A 27,972-nucleotide genomic window follows, 5' to 3' on the forward strand; every position below is an offset into this window, starting at 1 on the left:
TTACCCCCTCTTCCTGCCTTTAACAAGCTTCTGGTTCAATTTATTCTCTATGACCTTTAGGGTCTCCATAAAGGGACCAACTGCATTTTTAGCTTCGTCGTCGAGGTCACTGGGGTAGTCCTCTGAGAGTAGGAAACTTATAAATTTCCGCAGGTGACTGAAATGCTTTTTAATGGTTTCTTCACTGGTCTTCAGTCTTTCCAGGGAAAGAAAATATTCTCTGGTAGCCCTCAAGTTTTTTAAAAAGTCCACAGAGATCTCTTCAGAGTTTATAAAGTAGAGAAAGCGGGAAACGATTTGTATCTAAAATTAAACAAATGATCATACAATTGGGTTCACATCTGTAAGGATTCATCAAATACATGCAGACTGATAAAATCACATTTACCATTGGCTTTATGGTCGATGCTGAACATTTCCCCTTCAAATATTTTTTAAAACTCAGTAAAATAGTGGATTTTAAATCATGCTTTTTGTGAAACCCAACCACAGTGATTTTTTTCCGCAGGGGCATATTGGCACTTGAACTGGAAAAAACAAGAAAATATTAAGGTGATTATTGGCACCAGAAGCTTCCTTTACTCATATTAAAGCGGTTACAAATGTTTTTAGAAATTTGTTACATAGTTCTTACCTAGCTTTTTCAACAACAGTAGGGAGAACAATAGGCTCCTCCGTGGATGGGCTAAAATAGAAAAACAAAATATGCATTAATTCATCTATAAATGAGATTAAGAACATATAGAACTTTGTATAAAGGGCCAAGGCCCTTTACCACTACGGTGGTGCCTGTACGGCCACTATAGTGGCAACAATCTTAGTTTTGGCTCAATTGCAAAAGAGGGCTTTGAAACATCTGATTTATGAGTATATATTACATTATTATTATATTTTATAATATATTATATATTATCTATGTATAATACAGTGTGCATGTTCTTCACCTCAACAGGTGACACTGCTTGTGTTGCCCATAGAGGTGACACAAAGGTATATACTGTATACAGGAGGAGATGACACACAGGTATATACTATATACAGGGGAGATGACACACAGGTATATACTATATACAGGAGGAGATGGCATACAGGTCTATACTATATACAGGGGAGATGACACACAGGTATATACTAAAAGTCTAAAGTGTGAACCTTACTTATCAATATAATAGTAGGGGTAGACTTTTTGGCATTGTGTTGACATGTCTGTCAGACATTTTGATGGCACTAAACTAAGATATATATATATTGCATACAAATAACTATATAGCTAAAAATTAAATTACATGTGTAAAATTAGGATAGGTTATAGTTAAATGCAAGAAAACCCTGAAATATTGTGAAGAAACATATACATACCTTTCAGAAGGTTTTCCTGTCACAATGCAACCACGACTTTCCAAAAAGTTTGTGAAGAAGTCCTGGGCATTGGTAAATTGGCTGTTCTGGAAATTTAGACTGTTATAAGGAACAACAGACAGGGATTGGGCCACCCTCTGCATGTTCCTTTTTGCAGTCTTCACCTCTTTGTTGATCTCTGCCTTCATGGTTTTCATGCAAACATGGCTAAGATGAATGCGGAGGTTTCTGTAAAACTTAAGACATCTCTTACAGAGAAGAAGGCCTGGCTTTGCAGAAGATGCCATTTTCCATCAATGGTAAGATATAAGTTGTTCCTTCAAGAACCTGAATAGAGTGATTTTTGGAATACTGTAAGCTACCTTATATACACTGAGGAAGCATTTGAAAAACAAATGTTTGTGTGGCAATTCAATCCATGAGACGGCCATCACTTTAAAAAAAAATAAAAAATTATATATATATATATATATATATATATATATATATATAATATTATATTATATATAGAAGAATTTGAGAATCACAGGTTACAGGCCAAAAAATGCAATGTCTTATTAGGGGAAAAAGCATCCATAGGCCTCCTTCTAAACTAGGCATGCGTTTGCAAGTATGCATGTGTTTGAATGCACAGGCAAACACAGACTGTAGAAAATGACATACTGGATTCGAAATTTTGAGGTCAGCGGCAGATTTCGGGATTCTAAAACCCCACAACTACCCAGCAGGAGGTACCAGGCAAAAAAATCTTGGCAGCAATATGGTGCAGATTGCCACCTACACAAAGACTTTTTTTGTCCCCCGTTTCCCTTTTTTGGCCTTTAATCTGTAATTTTAAAATCCTTCAGTTTCCCAGAATAAGACATTTTTTGCCTGTAACCTGTGATTCTAAAACATATATATATATCTTTTTTTACCTGACAGCCAGCTCTATATACAATGACACTTAGAAGCTAGGTCTGTCTCTCTATTATATTATATATTCTATTACAGACATATAGAGCTTAAAGTTACATGCAAAGTTAGTTCCCTTAGCTAAGCAATTAAGAGTAGACATGTATGGTAATTTATCCTGAGATTACAGAGTCTGCAAGTTTTGGATCTAGCCAGCTAGAGGTGACTCATTGTAACACTTACAGACAATGGTGTTTACCAAATGGCTGCAGAGCTAAAGTTATGAAAAAGAAGCTATAGCTGATAGATATCTATGTAAATCCTCTGCAGAGTTTGTCTCTCTTTTTTTTTTTTAACTGTTCAATCCTGCAGATTGATGGCTACAACAGGAATCCTAATGTCTGATTGGGACAGCAGATTTTAAAGCACATTTTCAGTGTGGGACAGATTTTGGGGGTTCTATATTGGTGTGGGCACTGAATGGCATTCTCCAGCACTACGTGTGCCACTTATATGGGCATTGGACGGCATTCTCCAGCACTATGTGTACTATTGGTGTGGGCACTGGATGGCATTCTCCAGCACCATGTGTACTATTGGTGTGGGCACTGGATGGCATTCTCCAGCACTATGTGTGCTATTTATATGAGCAGCAGACAGCATTCTCCAGCACCTTGTGTACCATTGGTGTGGGCACTGGATGGCATTCTCCAGCACTACGTGTGCCACTTATATGGGCATTGGACGGCATTCTCCAGCCCTGTGTACCGTTGGTGTGGGCACTGGATGGCATTCTCCAGCACTATGTGTTCTTTTTGGTGTGGGCACTGGATGGCATTCTCCAGCACTACGTGTGCCACTTATATGGGCATTGGACGGCATTCTCCAGCCCTGTGTACCATTGGTGTGGGCATTGGACGGCATTCTCCAGCACTATGTGTACTGTTGGTGTGGGCACTGGATGGCATTCTCCAGCACTATGTGTACTGTTGGTGTGGGCACTGGATGGCATTCTCCAGCACTATGTGTGCTATTTATATGGGCAGTGGATGGCATTCTCCAGCACCATGTGTACTATTTCTATGGGCATTGGATGGCATTCTACAGCACTATGTGTTCTTTTTGGTGTGGGCAGTGGATGGCATTCTCCAGCACTGTGTGTGCTATTTATATGTGCAACAAATGAGTACAATAGTCGGCTCTCATCCTCAGTATGTCATTTTCATCAGTGAGACTCGGCTAATTGTGCAAAAAATGAATACAATAGACGGCTCTCATCCTCAGCATGTCATTTTCATCAGTGAGAGTCAGCCAATTGTGCAAAAAATGAGTACCATAGTCGGCTCTCATCATCAGTATTTCATTTTCATCAGTGAGACTCGGCTAATTGTGCAAAAAAATGAGTACAATAGACGGCTCTCATCCTCAGTATCTAATTTTCATCAGTGAGACTCGGCTAATTGTGCAAAAAAATGAGTACAATAGACGGCTCTCATCCTCAGTATGTCATTTTCATCAGTGAGACTCGGCTAATTGTGCAAAAAAATGAGTACAATAGACGGCTCTCATCCTCAGTATCTAATTTTCATCAGTGAGACTCGGCTAATTGTGCAAAAAAATGAGTACAATAGACGGCTCTCATCCTCAGTATGTCATTTTCATCAGTGAGACTCGGCTAATTGTGCAAAAAAATAAGTACAATAGGCGGCTCTCATCCTCAGCATGTCATTTTCATCAGTGAGAGTCAGCCAATTGTGCAAAAAATGAGTACAATAGTCGGCTCTCATCCTCAGTATCTCATTTTCATCAGTGAGACTCGGCTAATTGTGCAAAAAATGAATACAATAGACGGCTCTCATCATCAGTATTTCATTTTCATCAGTGAGACACGGCTAATTGTGCAAAAAAATAAGTACAATAGTCGGCTCTCATCCTCAGCATGTCATTTTCATCAGTGAGACTCGGCTAATTGTGCAAAAAATGAGTACTTATATATTCTATTACAGACATATAGAGCTTAAAGTTACATGTAAAGTTAGTTCCCTTAGCTAAGCATTTGAGTAGACATGTATGGTAATTTATCCTGAGATTACAGAGTCTGCAAGTTTTGGATCTAGAAGACACAAAAAAGCACAGTGAGGTCAAAAATACTCTTGTGAAAAAAATCACAGTAATAAGCAAGTGCTAGTCAAAAGATGTAAAGAAAACAGGGTATTTAGTTGATACGTTTTTTTGCAAAAAAATGTATACTAAGCTGCTCCACCAAATCGCCAAGATATACCCTTATAGAGCAGTCCTAACTAATGTATGCAATCCCTATCTGATGTATTTAAAACCTGATTATCTGTATAATACCTGTATAAGCAGGGTTCAGAGAGAAAAAAAATATACTTGTGGACATGCAGGATGGAACAGCTTAAATGCAAGTGACCCACCGAGGAGTGGTGGACTCCCCAGTCTTGTAGAAACAAGAGAACAATTATGGAACCAGAAACACATGGGCCACTTGCACACTGAACAAGTCTGTAGGAACCTGTTCACAACACCAAAAAACTTGAAGACACAAAAAAGCACAGTGAGGTCAAAAATACTCTGTTGTTTTTTTTTCTCTCTGAACCCTGCTTATACAGGTATTGCATACATTAGTTAGGACTGCTCTATAAGGGTATATCTTGGCGATTTGGTGGAGCAGCTTAGTATACCTTTTTTTGCAAAAAAAGTATCAACTAAATACCCTGTTTTCTTTACATCTTTTGACTAGCACTTGCTTATTACTGTGATTTTTTTTCACAACAGAGTATTTTTGACCTCACTGTGCTTTTTTGTGTCTTCATGTTTTCTGGTGGTGTGAACAGGTTCCTACAGACTTGTTCAGTGTGCAAGTAGCCCATGTGTTTCTGGTTCCATAAGTTTTGGATCTAGCCAGCTAGAGGTGACTCATTGCAACACTTACAGACAATGGTGTTTACCAAATGGCTGCAGAGCTAAAGTAATGAAAAAGAAGCTATAGCTGATAGATATCTATGTAAATCCCCTGCAGAGTTTGTCTCTCTTTTTTTCTTTTTAACTGTTCAATCCTGCAGATTGATGGCTACAACAGGAATCCTAATGTCTGATTGGGACAACAGATTTTAAAGCACATTTTCAGTGTGGGACAGATTTTGGGGGTTCTATAACCACATAACTCTTGTGCACCATGTGTACTATTGGTGTGGGCACTGGATGGCATTCTCCAGCACCATGTGTACTATTGGTGTAGGCACTGGATGGCATTCTCCAGCACTATGTGTGCTATTTATATGAGCAGCAGACGGCATTCTCCAGCACCTTGTGTACTATTGGTGTAGGCACTGGATGGCATTCTCCAGCACTACGTGTGCCACTTATATGGGCATTGGACGGCATTCTCCAGCACTATGTGTACTATTGGTGTGGGCAGTGAATGGCATTCTCCAGCACCAGGGGTGACTGCAGAAGCGGCTTACGAGTCATTTTTTTTCCCTCAGGGGCATATCCGCACTTGAACTGGAAGAGGCAAGAAAATATTAGGGTGATTATTGACACCAGAAGCTTCCTTTACTGATAGTAAAGTGGTTACAAATATTTTTAGAAATCTGGTACATGGTTCTTACCCAGCTTTTTAAACCAAAGGAGGTAGACCAATAGGCTCCTCTTCTTCAGTAGTTGGCCTAAAAAAAAAAAAAGTCATTAATTCTTCTATAAATGAGATTAATAACATATGAAACTTTAGAGACTACTTGTATGGTTGGTCAAGGCCCTTTACCACTATGGTGGTGCTTTTAGGGTCATTATACTGGCAACCATCTTAGCTTTGGCCCAGTTGCAAAGGAGGGCTTTGAAACATCTGATTTAGGAATAGAATTGTATCAAAAAGGATATTTCAAGCTCAACTTCTAAATGTGCAAGTGTCACATTGGCACAATGAAGCCAGAGCAATATCCAAAAAAAATATAAATTATAACTGCAATAAGTAAATAATTTCCATCACGACCAAGGTATGTAAATGTGAGACTTTTTTTTTTTTTTTTTTGATTCCCTCACTTCCATGGGAGCTCAAGCGCTTAGATGGAGAATGGAGAATGAATAATAGATATAGATATACACACAGCTAAAAGTTACAGGTAAAATTAGTTCACTGGATCTAGACTATTGATTATCTAAAATACAGTTTTAGAGTAAGTTCACACAGAACTTTTTTGCTGTGTATTTTTGCTGCATTTTTATGCTAATTTTCAGCTGCTTTTTACAGTACCAGCAAAGCCTATGAGATTTCAGAAATCTCATGCACACACATTGGTTTTTTGTTTGATCAGTATTTTCTGCTTTGCTGCATTTTTTGGACATAGAGCAGGTCACTTCTTTCACTTCTTTCAGCGTTTTTGCTGCGTTTTTTCACCCATTGACTTGAATGGGTGATGGAAAAACGCTGCAAAAACGCATGTAGCATTATTTGCTGCGTTTTTGGTGCAGAAAATCATGACCAGCAGGAAGTGATCTCACAGCCAAGAGCTTAGGGGTGTTGTTAGTAAGGTGTCCATAGTGACAGTGAGCTATTGTGAGGTGTCCTGATTGTGATCTACTGTGAGGGAGTTTCTGGTAGTGAGGTGTTAGCCATGTCTTGGTATAGGAGGATGAGCAAGCAGCTGAAAATTAGCATTAAAAAAAACACAGCAAAAATACGCAGCAAAAAAGTCCTGTGTGAACTTACCCAAAAAACGCTACAAAAGAAAAAAAGACTCAACCAATATTGGTATGCACACCCATAAAATATGTGAAAATATCAAAAAATGTTTAATTACACCTCAAAGAACATGACAAACATATGGTTCTGTATTCAGACCTTTTTAAATGGATTTATAAGTCACCACCCATAAGCACAAATATCATGAAAAAACAACATTGCATGGATAAAATGATAGATATATATATATATATATATATATACACACACACACACAAGATGTATCCTGTCTAAACATGTAACAGTCCAATATGACATACATGAATGTATAAAGGCCGAAACAAATGCATACGTAAACCTGTAGTCGTGCACTGACAGATAATCTAGCAATAAAATTACTGCAATTCAGTGTTTGGTATATAACAATATAAAGTGTTATATCAGCATGCTGTTTAGCCAAGATGATGGCAGTACCAAGATAGGTATATAAATGTGGGCTACAAGCATGTGCTATAAAGCCTCAAATATGACATACATGAATATATAAAGGCTGAAACAAATGCATACGTAAGCCTGTAGTCGTGCACCGACAGATAATCTAGCAATAAAATTACTGCAATTCAGTGTTTGGTATATAACAATATAAAGTGTTATATCAGCATGCTGTTTAGCCAAGATGATATAATATTTTTGTATATTAGCCTATGAGATGCATTTAGCATTCATCGGATCATTTTATTTTCTCTAGGGGATTCTATTCTATTGATTTCATGATAGAGCCAGAGCCAGAGCCAGATGATGGAACTTTTGCACATTTGAACATGACCTCATTTTAGCATTATTTGGATGGCATGGGAATGGGGGATTTGAATGATCTGATAAGAGATAAACATTACTTTTATTCAGTATTGCATGGCAGCATAAGTTAAATCTGTCTGCTCCTGGCCAGCCCTGGTCTAATGCCCCCTCTATCCCATCCAGGGGGACCAGGATAGGAGTGGTAAACCCCACACAAAAACAACAATAGGGAAACAAAGACACAGCAATTCAAATAGAGACATAAGATAATACATGCACAGGAGGAAAATCAAACAAGATGATTATGTAAGCACAACAAACCAATAACTCACCAGCAAACAGATAACCACAGCATATGGGCCAGTCTTGAAGAAAAAAGAAAGCTATAGACAGCATGGAAATTCAGATTCCTCCATTTTAGAATGGCTGGGCTATAGGTTTCCCAGAACAGGTGAACCTAGAGGTAATTAGGAGTCATACAGATATTAACTCCTGCTATCCTGATCACTAAGGAGAACTCAGCTGGTCAACACCTAAGCTACTCAGAATCATTATAGAAACCACAGTGTGGAGTGTCAGAATCTGTAGTGTGAACAGCGCCATATACTGCCATGAGACTCTGGGAATTTTCAAACTCTGTGTGACACCAGCATTAGGGTATGTGTCCACGTTCAGGAAACGCTGCGTTTTTGACGCTGCGTTGTTCCGCAGCATCAAAAACGCAGCGTCCAGATGTTACAGCATAGTGGAGGGGATTTCATGAAATCTCGACTCCACTATGCGTTAAAAAACGCATGCGTTTTTGCCGCGATAACGCACATGCGTTGCGTTTTTTCAAAACGCAGCATGTTGCTACAATGAGCAAAACACGCAGGAACACCGCAGGTGACCTGCCAGTGACCTCAGGTGCAGTTTTGGTCAGGATTTTACCTGCATAAAATCCTGACCAAAGTCTGAAGCAAAACTGAACGTGGACACATACCCTAAAGCAACATGCACAAATTCAGTATTTGGTGAGTTTTTTTACCCCAGTATTTGTCAGCTAAAACCAGGAGTACGGTCTGACGCAACACGACGCAACCGTCGCACGATGGTTGCGACTTGTGTCAATGCGTCACACTGCATCGCTAATGCAAGTCTATGAAGAAAAAACACATCCTGCAAGCACTTTTGCAGGATGCATTTTTTCTACAAAACGACGCATAGCGACGTACAGTGCACGACGCTAGTGTGAAAGTAGCCTAATGTTGCCAAAAATGAGCGCAATAGCCGGCTCTTATCCTCAGTGTCATGATCTATGTTTGGATCTGTGGCAGCTCTTATTTCCTTCATATTAAGGCTAGGGTCACATTGCGTTAGTGCAATCCGTTTAGTGCTAGCGGATTGCGCTAACGCAATGTTTTTTATGGGGCCGCGGTTCGGGGTCACGTTAACGTCCCCGCTCTCACAGATCCCCAATCTGCGAGAGCGGGGAACGCACCGCGGGCGCGCCTCGGACGCTGCAAGCAGCGTCCGCGGCGCGCCAGAAAACACCGGCGCATCGCTGGCGCGTGCCGAACATGGCACACGCTACTGAAGCGCGTTCCCATTGCCGCGAATGGGCGCGCTAACGGACACACTGCACGGCGTTACTTTCGCCATGCAACGCTGTCCGTTAGCGCGTTCCCATTAACGCAATGGGAACCTAGCCTAAAACCTTTTTTCCTTTCAGGTCATTGGGGGTTAATGCAGTTTTTCCCCAGTGGCCGCTGGTGTAATTGCATTGCAGCTTATTCTGCTGATGTGGGTGGTGACCACTCCCACCTTCCTTTAAAAGGTCACCTGTTGCTTCAGCTGACTGTTGGTTATACAGGTCTTTTGGATACCAACCTTGCTGGAATAGGAGCTTGTTGAGTGCTCTTGTTCTACAGCTGAATACTCATTCCTGGTGCCTTACTCTGCTGTGTGGTGCATTGCAGCATAGAAAGCTAAGTGTGGTGTTATTGTCTCTTTGTCCCTTTGTTGTTTGTAACTTTCCCAGTGTTGTATTAGTGCAGCGGTGGGACCAGTGCTCTCACCTGCCAGTTCCCTACATAGGGATTAGAGCAGGGCAAGTGAGGGACAAGGTATCCTGGTCGGCGACGGGTTGAAAGAACCCGTATAGGGACGGTAGCAAGATCAGGGCGCAGCCTCAGGTGAGTGCAGGAGGTGACCATTCCCCGTTCCCTACCGACAGGGCCCACCGTTGTTAAAGTGTACCCTTGTGTGTTTTGTTGTTTTGTGACTGACCTGCCAGGTCACACCAGAATAGTTACAGCGTGACACTCAGGATGTCATTTTTCAACAGGGAGAGCTGGCTAATGGTGCCAAAAATGAGTGCAATAGTTGGCTCTCACCCTGGGTGTGTCATTTTCAAAACTGAGCTGGCTAATGGTGCCAAATATGAGCGAAATAGCTGGCTCTCCTCCCCTGAATATATTTTTTTTTTTTTTAGAAGTGTGGGCCCAACTAATTTAAACATAACACCAGTAAGGAAATTGTAAAAGGAAAATATTTATATTACTTTTGACAATAACAATAGCAACAATAACTTATTCAGTTATAAAGTGTAATTAACTTCACAGTGCTTTCCATAAACCCAAAACAATGTCCACAATCCAGATTCCCTATCAGCATGTCTTTGGGGTGTGGAAGGAAACCAAATTACCTTGAGGAAAGCTACGCAAACAAGGGGAAACATATAAAGTAAAATACTTTTTTTAAATGATAGTCATGTGTTCAGCCATGAGATATTTGAAGCTTCTCCAAATTGATTCTGTTTCACTCCATAATCAAACAAAAGTTCTACCCCTGGTTTGAGATCACAAATAGCCGTAAATAGGATTGATGGGGTTTGATCATCAAGTATGTATTTAACGACAGGTTTCACATTGTAATTTTTTTGTGAATGATTGATCTTTCGTCCAAATGTTGATGGCATGTCTGGGTGGCATTTGCATGGAGCCTCCCTGGAATCAAAACACCACACCTCTTTTCCAATATTAAAAAAAAACATATAGCATTCATTTTCATGCACGGTTGATTGTAATATTTCAGCCTCATTTCCTGCTATAAGCGCCCCATGATAGTCACAAATGATGTCACCCTTAAGGTACCTTCACAATGAACGATATCGCTAGCGATCTGTGACGTTGCAGCGTCCTGGCTAGCGATATTGTTCAGTTTGACAGGCAGCAGCGATCAGGATCCTGCTGTGATGTCGTTGGTCGGAGCTAGAAGGCCAGAACTTTATTTCGTCGCTGGACCTCCCGTAGACATCGCTGAATCGGCGTGTGACGCCGATTCAGCGATGTCTTCACTGGTAACCAGGGTAAACATCGGGTTACTAAGTGCAGGGCCGTGCTTAGTAACCCGATGTTTACCCTGGTTACCAGCGTAAAAGTAAAAAAAAACAAACACTTCATACTTACCTTCCGCTGTCTGTCCCTCGGCACTCTGCTTCTCTGCCCTGTGTAAGCCCAGCGGCCGGAAAGCAGAGCGGTGACGTCACCGCTGTGCTTTCCGGCCAGCGCTCACACTGCAGAGAAGCACAGCAGGGGACAGACAGCGGAAGGTAAGTATGTAGTGTTTGTTTTTGTTTTTTTACTTTTACGCTGGTAACCAGGGTAAACAATTGGGTTACTAAGCGCAGCCCTGCGCTTAATAACCCAATGTTTACCCTGGTTACCGGCATCGTTGGTCGCTGGAGAGGTCTCTGACAGCTCTCCAGCGACCAAACAGCGACGCTGCAGCGATCGGCATCGTTGTCTGAATCGCTGCAGCGTCGTTTAGTGTGCAGGTACCTTTAGTAAATCCACGAGTCGTGTGGAGTCCTTCACCTTTCATTTGATCATTTGTGATGAGGCCTCTCCAGTTTTGTGACCTAATCATTTCTTGAAGCTTGATAACGTGCTCTGGATCCCCTCTTTTTGGTTTTGGCATCCATCCACGTTGGACATCTTGTAGGACAGGTAGATTGGTTGTCCAATGCTGTTTTTTCAAATAGTTCTTTAGGTCTTTTTCTTTGGGGAAATGCCTGAAAAAATCTACAAGAAAAAACAATACTGTAAAATATTCAGCAAACATAAAATGTTAAGGCAGCACATCCCAAAGAATACATCTTCTGCTAGACAGAATTAAAATGAAAATTAGAGAGCAATCCATTAAAAAACTTACCGATTGCATTTGAAACCCGTAAATTGTACTGTTCCCGCCTCCATTTATCCTGACAGTACTTTGCAAAATTCTCTGTGTACTGACTGCAGGTGGACAGGGATGGCGGATAGTTGTCCACTCCTACAGGGTACTTTTCAATTAGTTTGCTGAAATAGAACAGTTTTTCAGTATTGTCAGTCTGTTGGACTGTTTTTTTCCTTGTCTATTTGTTCCGCCTCAGAATGCCCTCGATTGCCACCTTCTCTTGCAGTGCCCATTGAACTTCTGCAAAGTTAAAAAGAGAGATTATAAATTATGAGATACTGAAACTGGTGTTCCTTACTAGACGACTTAACCAAGATTTTGGGGGTGGGGTATACCAAATAGAGGACTATGTAGGGCCATTATAATATTTGGATGGCTTTGTGGAGGGCATTATATTATGTGCATGGCTATGACGGAGCCTTTATTCCTTATGGAGGCCTATTTGAGGGTCACTATATTGTGAGCAAGCAAATATACAATGTGAAGTTTGTGTGGGGTTCAACAGACCGTGCGGAGATCTGTGTGGGGGTCATTATACTATGTGCAGGGATGGTAGGGGCCATTATACTATATATAGGCCCCTTGTACTGCATGCTGGGCTGCACGGGGAGGTCACATTTGTGGATTATACGGTGTTGGGGCTACTATTCATTGCCAGGGTAGGTGAAGGTGGGGTACAGTTGGGTCATCATAGAGTGTGTGGATGGTATTGTGGGGGCATCATACAGTATGTTTTTGGTTTCCTACCCAGCGCCTTCTGTCTCTTCCTCATTTTTGTCCCTCACTGTCTTCTTCAACCCTGATCCTCTTCCTCTTGGGCAATGTAGATCTGTGAAGTTAAAAAAAGACCGTTAAGATATGAAAAACTGATAAAAGTTTTGTTATCTGGTAGCCTGCTTAACCTAGAATTTTGAAGGAATGATACATGCTGTAAGATAATTACTTGAGTCTCACACAATGAAAAGCGCTTTTAACTCCAGTGCTTTCCATAAACACAAAACACTGTGCACATAGGGAATCTGTATTCTGGACCCAATCAGTATGTCTCTGGGTTGTGCAAGGACACCGGAGTACCTTGAGGAAACCCACGCAAACTATAATGCTTTTCTAAATATTATAAAGTTATGTGTTCAGCCATGAGGCACTTGATCCTTTTCCAAATTCATTCTGTTTCACTCCATAAAACATAGAAAATTTGTTCCCCTGGTTTGATATCGCAATTAGCCACAAATAGGATTGATGGGGTGTGATCATCAATTATATATTTAAGGACAGGTTTGACATTGTATTTTTTCTTGGAATGATTGCTCTTTTGTCCAAATGTTGAAGGCCTGTCTAAGTGACAATTGCATGGAGCCTCCCTGGTACCAAAACACCAAACCTTTTCACCAATATTTAAAAAAAGAATAAAAAAAAACATTCATTCTCACGCAGTTGACTGTAATTTTTCAGTCTCACTTCCTTCTGTTGTGATTTGATTGAATGGGAATTGTGGATTTGCATGATGAGCTAAACATTACTTTGTTCCAGCATTGGATGGTAGTACAAGTAATGTAATCTAGACTTTCTGACAATCCACCTTTCCTTTCCCATGATGATATGGCATTTTCCATCCCCATGACAGTAGAAATTCTAATTGCAGGTGATGTATAAACTTGATCTACTTATCCCCTCTTCCTGCCTTTAGCAAGCTTCTAGTTTAGATGTAATTTGATTGCATGGGAATTGTGGATTTGCATGATGAGCTAAACATTACTTTGTTCCAGCCTTGGATGGTGGTACAAGTAATGTAATCTAGACTTTCTGACAATCCACCTTCCCTTTCCCATGATGTTATGGCATTTTCCATCCCCATGACAGTAGAAATCCTAATTGTAGGTGACATATAAAGTTGAGCTAATTACCCCCTTTTCCTGCCTTTAGCAAGCTTCAGGTTTAGTTTTTCTATGGCCTGTAGCGTCTCCTTAAAGGGGCCAACTGCATCCTTCAGTTTTGTCAAGGCCACTGGGGTAGTCCTCTGAGAGTAGGAAACTTATAAAAGTCCGCAGGTGACCAATATGCTTTTTAATGGTTTCTTCACTGGTCTTCAGTCTTTACAGGGAAAGAAAATATTCTCTGGTAGCCCTCAAGTTTTTTAAAAAGTCCACAGAGATCTCTTCAGAGTTTAGAAAGTAGAGAAAGCGGGAAACTATTTTTATCTAAAATTAAACAAATGATCATACAATTGGGTTCACATCTGTAAGAATTCATCAAATACATGCAAACTGATAAAATCACACTTACCATTGGCTTTATGGTCGATGCTGAACGTTTCCCCATCGAAATTTTTTTAAAACTCAGTAAAATAGTGGATTTTTTTCCGCGGGGGCATATTGGCACTTGAACTGGAAAAAACAAGAAAATATTAAGGTGATTATTGACACCAGAAGCTTCCTTTACTCATATTAAAGCGGTTACAAATGTTTTTAGAAATTTGTTACATAGTTCTTACCTAGCTTTTTCAACAACAGTAGGGAGAACAATAGGCTCCTCCGTGGATGGGCTAAAAAAGAAAAACAATCTCATTTATAGATGAATTAATGCATATTTTAAGAACATATAGAACTTTGTATAAAGGGCCAAGGCCCTTTACCACTATGGTGGTGCCTGTAGGGCCACTATAGTGGCAACAATCTTAGTTTTGGCTCAATTGCAAAAGAGGGATTTGAAACATCTGATTTATGAGCATATATTACATTATTATTATATTTAGTAGGAATCATTTATGCTAAAAGGCATAATTACTTAAGTCTCATGCAATGAAAAGATGGATTTTGGGAATGCCTGTGGAGATAAAGTTAGGTCTCTTACTCGGAGGTTCCTGCTTCATCGTCTCCCTTTAGTGTGGCTACTAATAACATCCCGGCCGCCAATAGAGATGTATCCACAGTGTCTGGTTTGGTGTCAAGCTGCAAATATGCATTGGCCTGGTCTCTTTCCACTTGGGAAAGATTTTCTTCAGCCCACTTTTTATATATGTTTATTGACCTCGTCCATGTTATTATGGGCAGCCCATACCTGCGGATAAAACATTTGTTAGTAATAAATGAGGCCCTCCTTGTTTTTTCTGCCAAGCATTTACCACTACTAACTTCTTCTGGAAGCGCTCCATGTCTTTGCCAGGATTCAAGATTCTTTTCCCCTTGCAGGACACAAAGAATTCAAGCGCATTTTTTACATCCTCTGGCTGAATAGTTGGCCTAATCTTTTCAAAGTATGTGCAGAAATTCTGTCAAAGGGAAATGTGTAAAAAATATGATTGCCAATAGCAAAACCTTAATTCATATAATGCTGTGCTGTATGTTCATGTTTTTAACATTTACCTGCTCATCCTCATCCTGCAGTATAACAATACTTTTTATTGACTTTACTACTGTCACCAGCTGTCCATCAACATGCAAATTTCTCCCTCTCAATCCATTCTTTTACCTATAAGATGAGGAACATAGAAAATACATAAGATATGGCGAAGCTGCATCTGTCACCAATATGCTAAGTTGGTTAATTATATATTAAACCTACCATTAGATTTTTGATCTCAGATGGGTTACGCAAATATTTATAGACGAGAACAGCCTGAAGATAATAACATGCCAAAGCCTTCTCCTTATCAATCAGCTTAATGCACAATTGTGCTCGTGTAAAGATATCAGATGTGAGGCTTGGCCACTGTCAAAATTTTGCGACAATCAGCCATGGTGAGAGGCGCAGATTCCAATCTATGGGTGATAAAAGTAGGTATGTTACAGGTACATTCGTTTGGATGTTTTTATTGGATTGCACGGGAATTGTGGATTGGCAAGATGAGCTAAACATTACTTTGTCCCAGCCTTGGATGGCGGTACAAGTAATGAAATATAGACTTTCTGATAATCCTCCTTTCCCATGATGATTTTTTATGGCATTTTCCATCCCCATGACAGTAGAAATTCAAATTGCAGGTGCAGTATAAACTTGAGCTACTTACCCCCTCTTCCTGCCTTTAGCAAGCTTCTGGTTCAATTTATTCTCTATGACCTTTAGGGTCTCCATAAAGGGACCAACTGCATTTTTAGCTTCGTCGTCGAGGTCACTGGGGTAGTCCTCTGAGAGTAGGAAACTTATAAATTTCCGCAGGTGACTGAAATGCTTTTTAATGGTTTCTTCACTGGTCTTCAGTCTTTCCAGGGAAAGAAAATATTCTCTGGTAGCCCTCAAGTTTTTTAAAAAGTCCACAGAGATCTCTTCAGAGTTTATAAAGTAGAGAAAGCGGGAAACGATTTGTATCTAAAATTAAACAAATGATCATACAATTGGGTTCACATCTGTAAGGATTCATCAAATACATGCAGACTGATAAAATCACATTTACCATTGGCTTTATGGTCGATGCTGAACATTTCCCCTTCAAATATTTTTTAAAACTCCGTAAAATAGTGGATTTTAAATCATGCTTTTTGTGAAACCCAACCACAGTGATTTTTTTCCGCAGGGGCATATTGGCACTTGAACTGGAAAAAACAAGGAAATATTAAGGTGGTGATTGGCACCAGAAGCTTCCTTTACTCATATTAAAGCGGTTACAAATGTTTTTAGAAATTTGTTACATAGTTCTTACCTAGCTTTTTCAACAACAGTAGGGAGAACAATAGGCTCCTCCGTGGATGGGCTAAAATAGAAAAACAAAATATGCATTAATTCATCTATAAATGAGATTAAGAACATATAGAACTTTGTATAAAGGGCCAAGGCCCTTTACCACTATGGTGGTGCCTGTAGGGCCACTATAGTGGCAACAATCTTAGTTTTGGCTCAATTGCAAAAGAGGGCTTTGAAACATCTGATTTATGAGTATATATTACATTATTATTATATTTTATAATATATTATATTATATATTATCTATGTATAATACAGTGTGCATGTTCTTCACCTCAACAGGTGACACTGCTTGTGTTGCCCATAGAGGTGACACAAAGGTATATACTGTATACAGGAGGAGATGACACACAGGTATATACTGTATAGAGGAGGAGATGACACACAGGTATATACTATATACAGGAGGAGATGGCATACAGGTGTATACTATATACAGGGGAGATGACACACAGGTCTATACTATATACAGGGGAGATGACACACAGGTCTATACTATATACAGGGGAGATGACACGCAGGTATATACTAAAAGTCTAAAGTGTGAACCTTACTTATCAATATAATAGTAGGGGTAGACTTTTTGGCATTGTGTTGACATGTCTGTCAGACATTTTGATGGCACTAAACTAAGATATATATATTGCATAAAAATAACTATATAGCTAAAAATTAAATTACATGTGTAAAATTAGGATAGGTTATAGTTAAATGCAAGAAAACCCTGAAATATTGTGAAGAAACATATACATACCTTTCAGAAGGTTTTCCTGTCACAATGCAACCACGACTTTCCAAAAAGTTTGAAGAAGTCCTGGGCATTGGTAAATTGGCTGTTCTGGAAATTTAGACTGTTATAAGGAACAACAGACAGGGATTGGGCCACCCTCTGCATGTTCCTTTTTGCAGTCTTCACCTCTTTGTTGATCTCTGCCTTCATGGTTTTCATGCAAACATGGCTAAGATGAATGCGGAGGTTTCTGTAAAACTTAAGACATCTCTTACAGAGAAGAAGGCCTGGCTTTGCAGAAGATGCCATTTTCCATCAATGGTAAGATATAAGTTGCTCCTTCAAGAACCTGAATAGAGTGATTTTTGGAATACTGTAAGCTACCTTATATACACTGAGGAAGCATTTGAAAAACAAATGTTTGTGTGGCAATTCAACCCATGAGACGGCCATCACTTTAAAAAAAAAAAAAAAATTATATGTATATATATAAAATTATATTATATATAGAAGAATTTGAGAATCACAGGTTACAGGCCAAAAAATGCAATGTCTTATTAGGGGAAAAAGCATCCATAGGCCTCCTTCTAAACTAGGCATGCGTTTGCAAGTATGCATGTGTTTGAATGCACAGGCAAACACAGACTGTAGAAAATGACATACTGGATTTGAAATTTTGAGGTCAGCGGCAGATTTCGGGATTCTAAAACCCCACAACTACCCAGCAGGAGGTACCAGGCAAAAAAATCTTGGCAGCAATATGGTGCAGATTGCCACCTACACAAAGACTTTATTTGTCCCGTTTCCCTTTTTTGGCCTATAATCTGTAATTTTAAAATCCTTCAGTTTCCCAGAATAAGACATTTTTTGCCTGTAACCTGTGATTCTAAAACATAGATATATATATATATATATATATATATATATATATATATATATATATATATATCTATCTCTGACAGCCAGCTCTATATGCAAAATATCCATTCCAATTGCCAGCTATCACCCTCTGAATTCTTTTTAATAGCCAGGTCTCACAGTTGAATGTGATACACCCTGGGTGAGAGCCGACTATTGCGCTCATTTTTGGAACCATGAGCCAGCCCTCATAGAAAAAGCCACACCTACTAAGTTGCATTAGCCAATCACAGCAGACTCAATATTTAGATTCAATTGAACCAATCACTTGCAAGTGCAGCATTTTAAGAGGAGGAGCTCTTTTTTGAACTGAAACAGGGCTCACTTTTTGAAATCGGTGCTCAGGAGTACAGCCATTATTTGTTCCACACAGGAGAAGCTGAAGTCTACACTGATTACTACTATGGCATCTAAAGAGAGGCAAGTGGACCTGGGGGGCAGTGAGTGGGAGAATAATGTGCATCTGCAGAAGTATGTTGTTGTTTCTAGGAGGACTCTTATTTGGCTGTACTCAGACCATGGGGGGGATTTGTAGGAGAGGTTATCATAGTTTATACTTGGATAGTGTGCCAGATTGCACTGCAGCATTATCTGATGTTTTCTCTGTGACGTCTGCAATATTGTTAGCTTCTTGTAACAATGTGGTGGGGGATGGGGCAGGATTGCTCTGTGAAAGTGTATTTTATCATGTTAGGGCTTGCAATTCAGGCTCAGTTGCAGAAAGTGTACGTTTTTGGTGTAGTCTTTCTGTATCTTTTTTCTGCAGTGAAAATGCTCTAAACTGTATATGCACTTGCTCATTCAAACTGTTTTTGTTGCATTTTGCCTGAAAAATGAATGCTGTTCCTGTGCAAAACTGTAAGCATTTGTGTGGTCAAAACCACAAGTGGTTTTTCCATGGTATTTTTTTAATCTGCATATTTGTTGCAAAAAATCAGTTTTGTTTTACCCCTTCACTCCCGGTGCTGTTTTCGTTTTTCGCTCCCCTCCTTCCCAGAACCATAACTTTTTTTATTTTTCCATCAATATGGCCATGTGAGGGCTTATTTTTTGCGGGACAAGATGTACTTTTGAACGATACCATTGGTTTTACCATGCCGTGTAACAGAAAACGGGAAAAAAATTCCAAGTGTGCACTTTTTGTGCAATTTCACCAATCTCACACTTGTTTTTTGTTTGGCTTTTTGCTAGGTTCACCAAATGCTAAAACTAGCCTGCTATTATGATTCTACAGGTCATTACGAGTTTATAGACACCTAATATGTCTAGGTTATTTTTTATCTAAGTGGTGTAAAAAAAAATCCAAAGTTTCAAAAAAAAAAAAAATTGTGCGATTTTCCAATACACATAGCGTCTCCAATTTTCGTGATCTGGGGTCAGGTGAGGGCTTATTTTTTTGTGTGCCAAGCTGGCATTTTTAATGATACCATTTTGGTGTAGATACGTTCTTTTGATCGCCCGTTATTGCATTGTAATGCAATGTCACGGTGACCAAAAAATAATAATTTTGGCGTTTTGATTTTTTTTTCTCGCTACGCCACTTAGCGGTCAGGTTAATCCTTTGTTTTTATTGATAGATCGGGCGATTCTGAACACGGCAATACCAAATATGTGTAGGCTTGATTTTTTTTTTTTTTTTTTTTTTTAATTGTTTTATTTTGATTGGGGCGAAAGGGGGGGGGGGTGATTTAAACTTTTATTTTTTTTTATATTTTTAACACTTTTTTTTTTTTTTTTTTAATTTTTGGCATGCTTCAATAGAAGCATGCACAACTCGATCGGCTCTGCTACATAGAGGTGAAGTAAAGATCACCTCTATGTAGCAGAAATCCAGGTGTACTTTGAGTGCCGACCACAGGGTGGCGCTCAAAGCAATCGGCCATCAACAGCCATAGAGGTCTCAAGGAGACCTCTGGTTGTTATGGCAATGCACTGCTGACCCCCGATCATGTGACGGGGGTCAGCGGTGCGAGCACTTCCGGCCAGGAGCGCTAGTTAAATGCCGCTGTCAGCGCTTGACGGCGACATTTAACTAGTTAATGGGTGCGGGCAGATCGCGATTCCGCTCGCGCTCATTGCGTGCACATGTCAGCTGTACAAAACAGCTGATATGTCGCGGCTTAAAGGTGGGCTCACCGCCGGAGCCCACCTTTAAAGCAGGGGATCTGACAGCTGACATACTATTCCATCAGCTGGCAGAAAGGGGTTAACTTCTATGGGCATGTATGTTGTATAAGGTATGTGTTATTAGCGTCATTTTGCTACAATTTGTGAATTATGCTATAAAAACGCTCAGACATGCACTATACCATATGTGCAACTACTTGTTCAAAAACCATGTACGTTTGTCTGTTTTTTACCAAAAATGAGGGCAGGTCTTGTGCAAAACTGTATAAGCATCTGTGTGGTCAAAACTGCAAGTGTGTTTGCCAAAATTTTGTCAATCTGCATAACTGTTGCGCTAAACCATATGTGCACTCGCTTGTTCTAGAACCACATATGTTTTTATCCATTTTTTTTAGCAGGACAATTGAACATTAAGCATTAAACTCAGTTAGCCAATTGTCATCTTGGAAACATAACACAAAATATCCAATTGTCTGGCTTAAACCAAAAACAAATGCTGGGTGGGATGGGATTAATGGTATGTTAATGGGTGGACAGGCTAAATTCTCAGGGATATTGTTTCTGCTCTTATGTTTTGTTTTTTTTTTTTTTTCTTGTTACAGCCAGTTCAGGATGCCAAAGACATGTCCAATATGTCACAAAACTTTTCATCAACTGGCACAGCATCTTACACGACAATGCCTTAGATATGGTACAAAAGAAGAGAGGAATGCAGCATTGGAAGAGTCCAAGATGACATTGATAAAAATTGCAACCAAGGGAACATACATCCCTTATGAAAAGATTTTAGAAATCAAAACAAAGGATGATTTTATCACTTTCCTCGAGGACAGAGGGTTTACCATTCCCGATAAACCACCTATGGCCAGGTATGCCCCATTAACATCTTATGCTGTGAATACTGACACTCATGCTTGTGTGGGCTTTATAGTTTAGAACTATGCACAATAATCACATGGATTCTTCATTTACAGGATGTTTCAAGATGAGGGGGCATCTACTTCCAGTGCTTTACCAGTGGAGGAAGAGCCGCCAGTTGTGGAGGAAGAGCCGCCAGTTGTGGAGGAAGAGCCGCCAGTTGTGGAGGAAGAGCCGCCAGTTGTGGAGGAAGAGCCGCCAGTTGTGGAGGAAGAGCCGCCAGTTGTGGAGGAAGAGCCGCCAGTTGTGGAGGAAGAGCCGCCAGTTGTGGAGGAAGAGCCGCCAGTTGTGGAGGAAGAGCTGCCAGTTGTGGAGGAGGATCCACCTATCATGGAAGAAGAGCTTCACAGCATGGATGATCATGATGGCAACAGGTCAGTGTAAATTCATGCAATTAATTTACTTCAACCCCTTGCTCGAATATTGCATATACCTCAGCACAACCTGGCTTTTAGGTCACCTTTTATATAACGTGAACACCGCTGGCCTACTCAAGTTTCAACTTGTATTTCTTTCTAAGAATTTTTTTTTTTATAATTTACAGTACTGATGAAGATGAGGAGCCATCTACATCCACTGCCATATCGGCACACTCAGCGATGCCAAATCTGCAGCTGCAAGGTGCACAAATTCAAGAAGACTCTACAACTTCAGAGTCCAGTGATGACCACTCTACAACTTCAGAGTCCAGTGATGACCACTCTGAAGCAAATGAAGATGATTCTAACTCTGAAAGTGGTGAAGAGGACAATGACGAAGCCGATCAACAACCAGAGACCAGAGAAAGTAGGGAGAATCCCAGCGAAACAGATGAAGATGACGGTCTGAGGTCAGTTTTTTTTTTGTCTCTCTCACTCACTCTTACCACCCCTGACAACGGTGAATGAGACCCCCTAGCTGTCGAGGGCCCTGACATTTGCCCAGTTTCTGCCGCCGGCCCTTGGTGTGGGCCCAGTAAATATGGTGACACAGGGCCCCCATGACTCACAAGCCCCATAGCGTCCACATGATCTGCTGCTATTGGTGGTACGCCACTTTATTTATAATGTAAATACATATTTTTTTTTTTTCTCAAAGTTACAATTTGTCTCTAGTCTGATCTGTTCTTTCCCCAAAAATTTGTAGAATTCAAAGCCAGAAATGGACCATTGACAAGAGGATCAAGATGAAGGAAGCAGGTTTTTATAATCGCCATCCTTTGTCTGATCCAATAATGAAAGGATTTTCTGATTACTTGAAGAACCATTGCAGGCTGGAGAGATATAAACAAAATGTGGAAGATGTTGCAAGGTTTTTATATTTTATGAACAAGCGCCGTGTGAGCCTCAATTTTGCAAACAGAATAGAAAAAGCCCGTCTATTTTTCAAAAAGCTGCAAGACATTGGCCTGTGCAACCAAACGGTGACAAACTACCTAAAACATGTCCGGAGATTTGTGCATTATCTACTCTTTGCGACAAGTTTAATTCAGCAAAATAAAAGACTCTACAAGCAAATGAAATATTTCAAAAATGTGACTGCGGACATCCAGAAGACATTTTCCAAGGGGGTTGCAAAAGAGGTTGTCGGCAAAAGGTATGTCATCTAATATTTATCCTTACAGAGGTATGCACAAATACATTACTATATATATATATATATATATATATATATATATATATATATATATATATATATATATATAGTAATGTATCTCTCGGCCCCTACCAGGTTTTTCCATGCATGCTTTACTTAACAATCACATTTACTAATCTTTCTCTTAGGTACCTGGAGTTGCAAAAATCTGACAAAACACCACAGCAATGCCGGGAGATTCTGAACGTCGCAAAGCCAGTTTTCTTGAAAGCCATCAAGAAGGTCAAAAGAGGATCCCAGAATACAGATTATCAGTTAGAGATACTTTATTATCTTGAGGCCTTACTCGTACTAAACCACTTGCAAAGACCAGGAGTTGTCAGAAATATGACCGTAAGTAACAACCTACTCATTATTGGTATTTAAAACATGTCTATTTAACTTTCCCATATCTTGACTCACAGGTGTCTGAGTGGACAGAGAGGATGCGTCACAGCTATCAAAATGAACAGCGGATAATTGTTGGAGTTAAATCCCATAAGACTGCTGCCCAACAAGTGGCCTGTTTTGTGATTACTGAAGAAGAAGAAATGGTAAGATTTTCCTGTCGCTACGACAGCACCCACATTAGAGGGATCTGTTTGTTGTCATGACTTCAGCCCGTAGGATTAGCAATATTCAGTCCCTTTCAGTGGAGCCTCCTTTATCCAAGTTTCACAGGACAGGTTGGTGTTAAAGTCTTCTCCAGGTGTGTGGGGAGTCTTTCTTTATTTCCCTGCAGTATCCTGGATGCTACATTGCAGCACCTGTGTGAAGGATAGTGCATTTTCTTAACAATAATGCATATTGCAGGAGCCTCCAAAATGCATTATCAATAGTAATTGATATTCTGTCCCTTATCACAGATGTTCTGCACTCTTAATGAATGGTGGGTATAGTTTATATTATGACATATTGTTGGTGTGAGGTGACTTTTTAATATATTTAGATTGTGTAGTCCCTCACATGCTCTGAAATTTAACTGAGGCGGAGGAGAGATGCCACCCTTTTAGTCTAGGTTCCCTGCCAGGTCAGGCAGGTCCCTTTCTCATGAGGGTGCTATGATTGACTCCAGCAAGTAATTGTTTTTAAATTTTCTTGCTTTAAGATTGAAGAGCACAACTCAAACTTTATCAAGTGATGTACTTTTTTCTTTGTTTAGTGGTTTGATGCCTACTTTACAAAAGTGAGACCGGTTCTGGCCACACAAGACAGTCCAGATACATTCTTTCTATCGACTTCAGGAAGACGGATTTATAATGTATCCAATGACATTGGCCGCTACCAGAAAAAGTAAGTCTTAGATTTCTTTTACTTTTTAACATTTTAAATCTTGTGCCATGTATTTATGATCAAATTTATTCCTATCTAGGTATAAAATTAAAAACATCTCCAGTCAGGTGGCCAGAAAAACCTGTCAGACATGGACCGTGTCTAACTTAACAGAAAAAGAGAGATATCTTTTTTCTAAATACCTCAGTCATTCAAACATGACAGCAGAGAGGAATTACAGAGAGAGAACTCTAGGGGACCTTTGTGAAGCACACACACTGGTCTCAGCAGCAGGGAGAGCACCAGAAAATGAACCCCTACCCAGCAGCTCAAGGTAATTTATTGCAAAGCAGTTTTGCTCTCCTATTTCAACAAACTATTGACAAATTTTAATATTCTGTTTTCTATCTCCCCTAAAGAGAAGCAGAAGGGAGCAACAGAGAAGAGGAGCAAAGGGTCCAGGAAGACGGCAATGCACAGGGTGAAAGAGATGGCCCCAGTGACTCAAGTTCAAATATTAGGACTCAAAGGACTCAAAAGTGAGTATCGTTTAAATCAACGCTAAAATTACAAGTTATATAGAAGGGCTCTACAGAATAAGGGTAGCTGTACATGGCCAAACTGAGTTATTGCTCAAATGAGCACATTTGGTTGACTGTCAGGCCGTGTAAACATGGCACATCACAGGGCACTCAGTGGCTGTCACTCAAGAGTTGCCAGTCACTGAGTATTTTGAGGAAGAGAGGAGGTTGTGAGATTAGATGGGAAACAGATAGGTGACGATAAGTCCTAATGTATGTCTGTCTGTGTGGGTGGCTCTGGAGGACCACTGAATGAGTCCAAAAGACTAAATAAACAGGAGTTTGGAAACTGCCTATGTTCGGGTATCAGTAGGTTCCCGTAACTCCAGTTCTGTAAGTCTGATTCAAAAGTCACAAAGTAGTCCTTGTAGCCCTAAATTTCATCAACAAACCCTATGAATTTGGGGTTGATGACTTTTTACCCTGAAGAGCAACAGCTCAAACTGTTCAGTCTAATCAACTTATACCACTCAAAGTGCCCAGAAAATGTATTGTTATTTTTATCAGGCGGAGAGCACCAATCGAACCTAGGGCCAGAACAGAGTCCATGATGACAGGGATGCAGTTAAGGAAAAGGAAACGCCCCTGGTAATTGGTGAATATGCTCATTGACATTATCCTTGAACAATAAACAATTGTTTTAATATATGTATTCTTCTTTCGTTTAAAGATATTAAGAAGACGGCAGTGATCAGCTCTCAAGAAAATGTTCCCCACCTATAATTGAGGCATTCCGACGACTTAAGTCCTGGTCTTGTTAACGGTTTTGAATTAATGTTGTATTTGTTTTTTTCCCTCTATTCTAGGTGGTGTTCAATTCCAGGTGAACGGGGCCCTCGAAGAAATGGGAGAAGATTTTTTTTTTTTGTTGTTGTTATAAACATACTGTTTGTATTAGTGGTAATATCGTTTTATTTTAGTAATAAAGATAAAGTGGAGGTCAACGGCTATGATGAGACTAATCTGACAAATGTAGATTAAATGGCATAACCATTTACTACCGTCAGGTTTCTGAGCTGTTTATTCGAATGCTTTGTCAGTATCACTAGAATAAAATCATAATTTAAAGGGCAGATAGCCAGCAAAGTTTTTCTGCCAGTCAGAGCACTGTAGTCCCTGGAAATCGGGCCTAGGTATGCAGAAAATATTACCACCACTAACGGTAAGTAGGACCCCCAGGAGTCCAGGGTCCTGACATGTAGCACTGTCTGTAGAAATGACCTCTTGTCCAGTCAGTGCACCAATCTCTCGTGTGCTCTCTCTCTCCCCAGTGCACCTTTCTGTCCCTCTTGCTCTGTCCCCAGTGCATCGCTCTCTGGCATGCTCTCACTTATACCTTTCCATGACTCCCTAAGCCTCTCTCATGCACACCTTTCTGTTTGTCAAAGGTCAGAAGCACGTCTTGCTATTGAGGCAAATCAGGAAAGCCCTGGAAGCTCGAGCTGCAGCAGACAACATGAAACTGTAAGTAACCACAAAGCTACAGTGTTTAACACTTCAGTATATTTTAAGGATTCTGTTGCTGCAGGATGCTTAATGACAATTAAAGTGAATGGTCAGGAAACAAAGTTAAGCAACAGGATCATTGAAAAATACGCAAGTGTTTTCATAGAATGATTTGTCAGGCTAACAACCACACAGCCTGTCACAGGCTCCCGCAGCCCCATGGAGGGCCACAGTCTCCTTAAGCCCCCTCCGCACGCGGCCTCTTTCAGCCCCTTGCATAGCCACACTGCCTCTTAAAGCCACAGCGTTGTACAGACTTGTGGAGAGCCACACAAGTTCTCTCAGGCCCCACTGGCTCAACAGCACAAATTGAGACAAGTAATAGGACTGAAATGTCATATAGAACAGTCAAGCTGTAAATGCATCTTATAAAGTATACTACACTGTTTAATATTTTTTTTTTTTCTCTCCACAGGTCGAATGCTGGCAAGAAATATGTCACCTATGCCAAGCTCCTTTATCACAGTTTTCTTGCTTGACATGTTATTTTTTTTGGCCTACGCCTAATTTCTTAAAATAAATAAATAAAATGTTATAAATGTTTGACATGCTTTGTGCCTCTTTATAGTGTAGTAGTTGGGTGTAATGTTAATGGAATGTCTTATTCAGGGAAACTGAAGGATTTGAAAATTACAGATTAAAGGCCAAAAAAAGGTAAAAAGGGGACAAATAAAGTCTGTGTAGGTGGCAATCTGCACAATATTGCTGCCAAGATTTTTTTTTTTGCCTGGTACCTCCTGCTAGGTAGTTGTGGGGTTTTAGAATCCCAAAATCTGCCGCTGACCTCAACTTCAAATCCAGTGTCATTTTCTACAGTCATGTTATACAGTGAAAGCTGGCTCTCATCTTTTGAATATTTTCAGATGCACAGAGGCAAAATGAGGCACAGTGAGACAGAGGCACAGAACACGATAGAGAAAAGACACACATCTTCTGTTGCTGAATAGCAACAAGCTGGGCTGTTCAATAGGACATCACCAGTCTCTCAATTTGCATTGCCGAGACAGTGAGCAAGAGAGGCACAGGGAGGCACAGAGCGGCGCAATGAGGCACAGTGAGGCGCAGAGAGGCACATGAAGGCAGAGAATGATAGAGAGGCAGAGAAAGGCACCGATAGTCATTAAAAAGCACATATAGGCTGGGACGGGCACACAGGCACAGGGAGGCACATTGAGGCACAGAACACGATAGAGAGAAGACTCACACCTTCTGTTGCTGAATAGCAACAAGCTGGGCTGTTCAATGGGACATCCTCTGTCATTTTCATGAGTGAGAGTCAGCCAATTGTGCAAAAAATGAGTACAATAGTCGGCTCTCATCCTCAGTATGTCATTTTGTTCAGGGAGAGACGGCTAATTGTGCAAAAAATGAGTACAATAGACGGCTCTCATCCTCAGTATGTCATTTTCAACAGTGATAGCTGGCTGATTGTGCCAAACATGAGCGCAATAGCTGCCTCTCATCTTTTGAATATTTTCAGATGCACAGAGGCAAAATGAGGCACAGAGAGGCACAGAACACGATAGAGAAAAGAGTCACACCTTCTGTTGCTGAATAGCAACAAGCTGGGCTGTTCAATGGGACATATTTGAATCACTTCACCAGTCTCTCAATTTGCATTGCCGATACACCGTGAGCGAGAGAGAGGCACAGGGAGG

The 27,972-nt window shown here is 40.3% G+C and overlaps 4 protein-coding genes across 8 annotated transcripts in view; 1 reads left to right on the plus strand and 3 right to left on the minus strand.

Moving 5' to 3' along the window:
- On the minus strand, positions 1–11,707 carry LOC143767035 (uncharacterized). The gene is made up of 6 exons (XM_077255055.1): positions 11,611–11,707; positions 5,886–5,942; positions 1,360–1,686; positions 635–685; positions 389–527; positions 1–303 (listed from the first exon to the last, which is right to left on the minus strand). Exons 3-6 carry the CDS (start codon positions 1,644–1,646, stop codon positions 1–3), a joined length of 780 nt encoding a protein of 259 aa, XP_077111170.1. The 5' UTR covers positions 1,647–1,686; positions 5,886–5,942; positions 11,611–11,707.
- LOC143767357 (uncharacterized) overlaps positions 1–27,972 on the minus strand; it is a 340,694-nt gene that overhangs the window by 124,397 nt on the left and 188,325 nt on the right. The gene's annotated exons all lie outside the window — the stretch shown is intronic.
- LOC143767363 (uncharacterized) overlaps positions 1–27,972 on the minus strand; it is a 127,794-nt gene that overhangs the window by 35,577 nt on the left and 64,245 nt on the right. The gene's annotated exons all lie outside the window — the stretch shown is intronic.
- LOC143767352 (uncharacterized) lies at positions 9,608–26,858 on the plus strand. 4 transcript variants are annotated; one of them, XR_013213701.1, is made up of 13 exons: positions 9,608–9,724; positions 21,030–21,292; positions 21,398–21,715; positions 21,886–22,170; positions 22,467–22,916; positions 23,105–23,309; positions 23,381–23,509; positions 24,118–24,248; positions 24,328–24,561; positions 24,647–24,766; positions 25,316–25,396; positions 25,479–26,272; positions 26,730–26,858. XR_013213701.1 is itself a non-coding variant. In XM_077255609.1 (11 exons), coding segments are annotated over exons 1-11 (2,211 nt in total). In that variant the 5' UTR covers positions 21,026–21,035; the 3' UTR covers positions 25,480–25,969. The 4 variants fall into 4 exon arrangements, 1 of the variants encoding a protein (XP_077111724.1); XR_013213700.1 differs by lacking the exon at positions 9,608–9,724 and adding an exon at positions 18,385–18,720; XR_013213699.1 differs by lacking the exon at positions 9,608–9,724 and having other exon boundaries at positions 20,776–21,292.

This window comes from Ranitomeya variabilis, chromosome 4 (genome assembly GCF_051348905.1).
Source record: "Ranitomeya variabilis isolate aRanVar5 chromosome 4, aRanVar5.hap1, whole genome shotgun sequence".
Lineage (NCBI taxonomy): Eukaryota > Metazoa > Chordata > Amphibia > Anura > Dendrobatidae > Ranitomeya > Ranitomeya variabilis.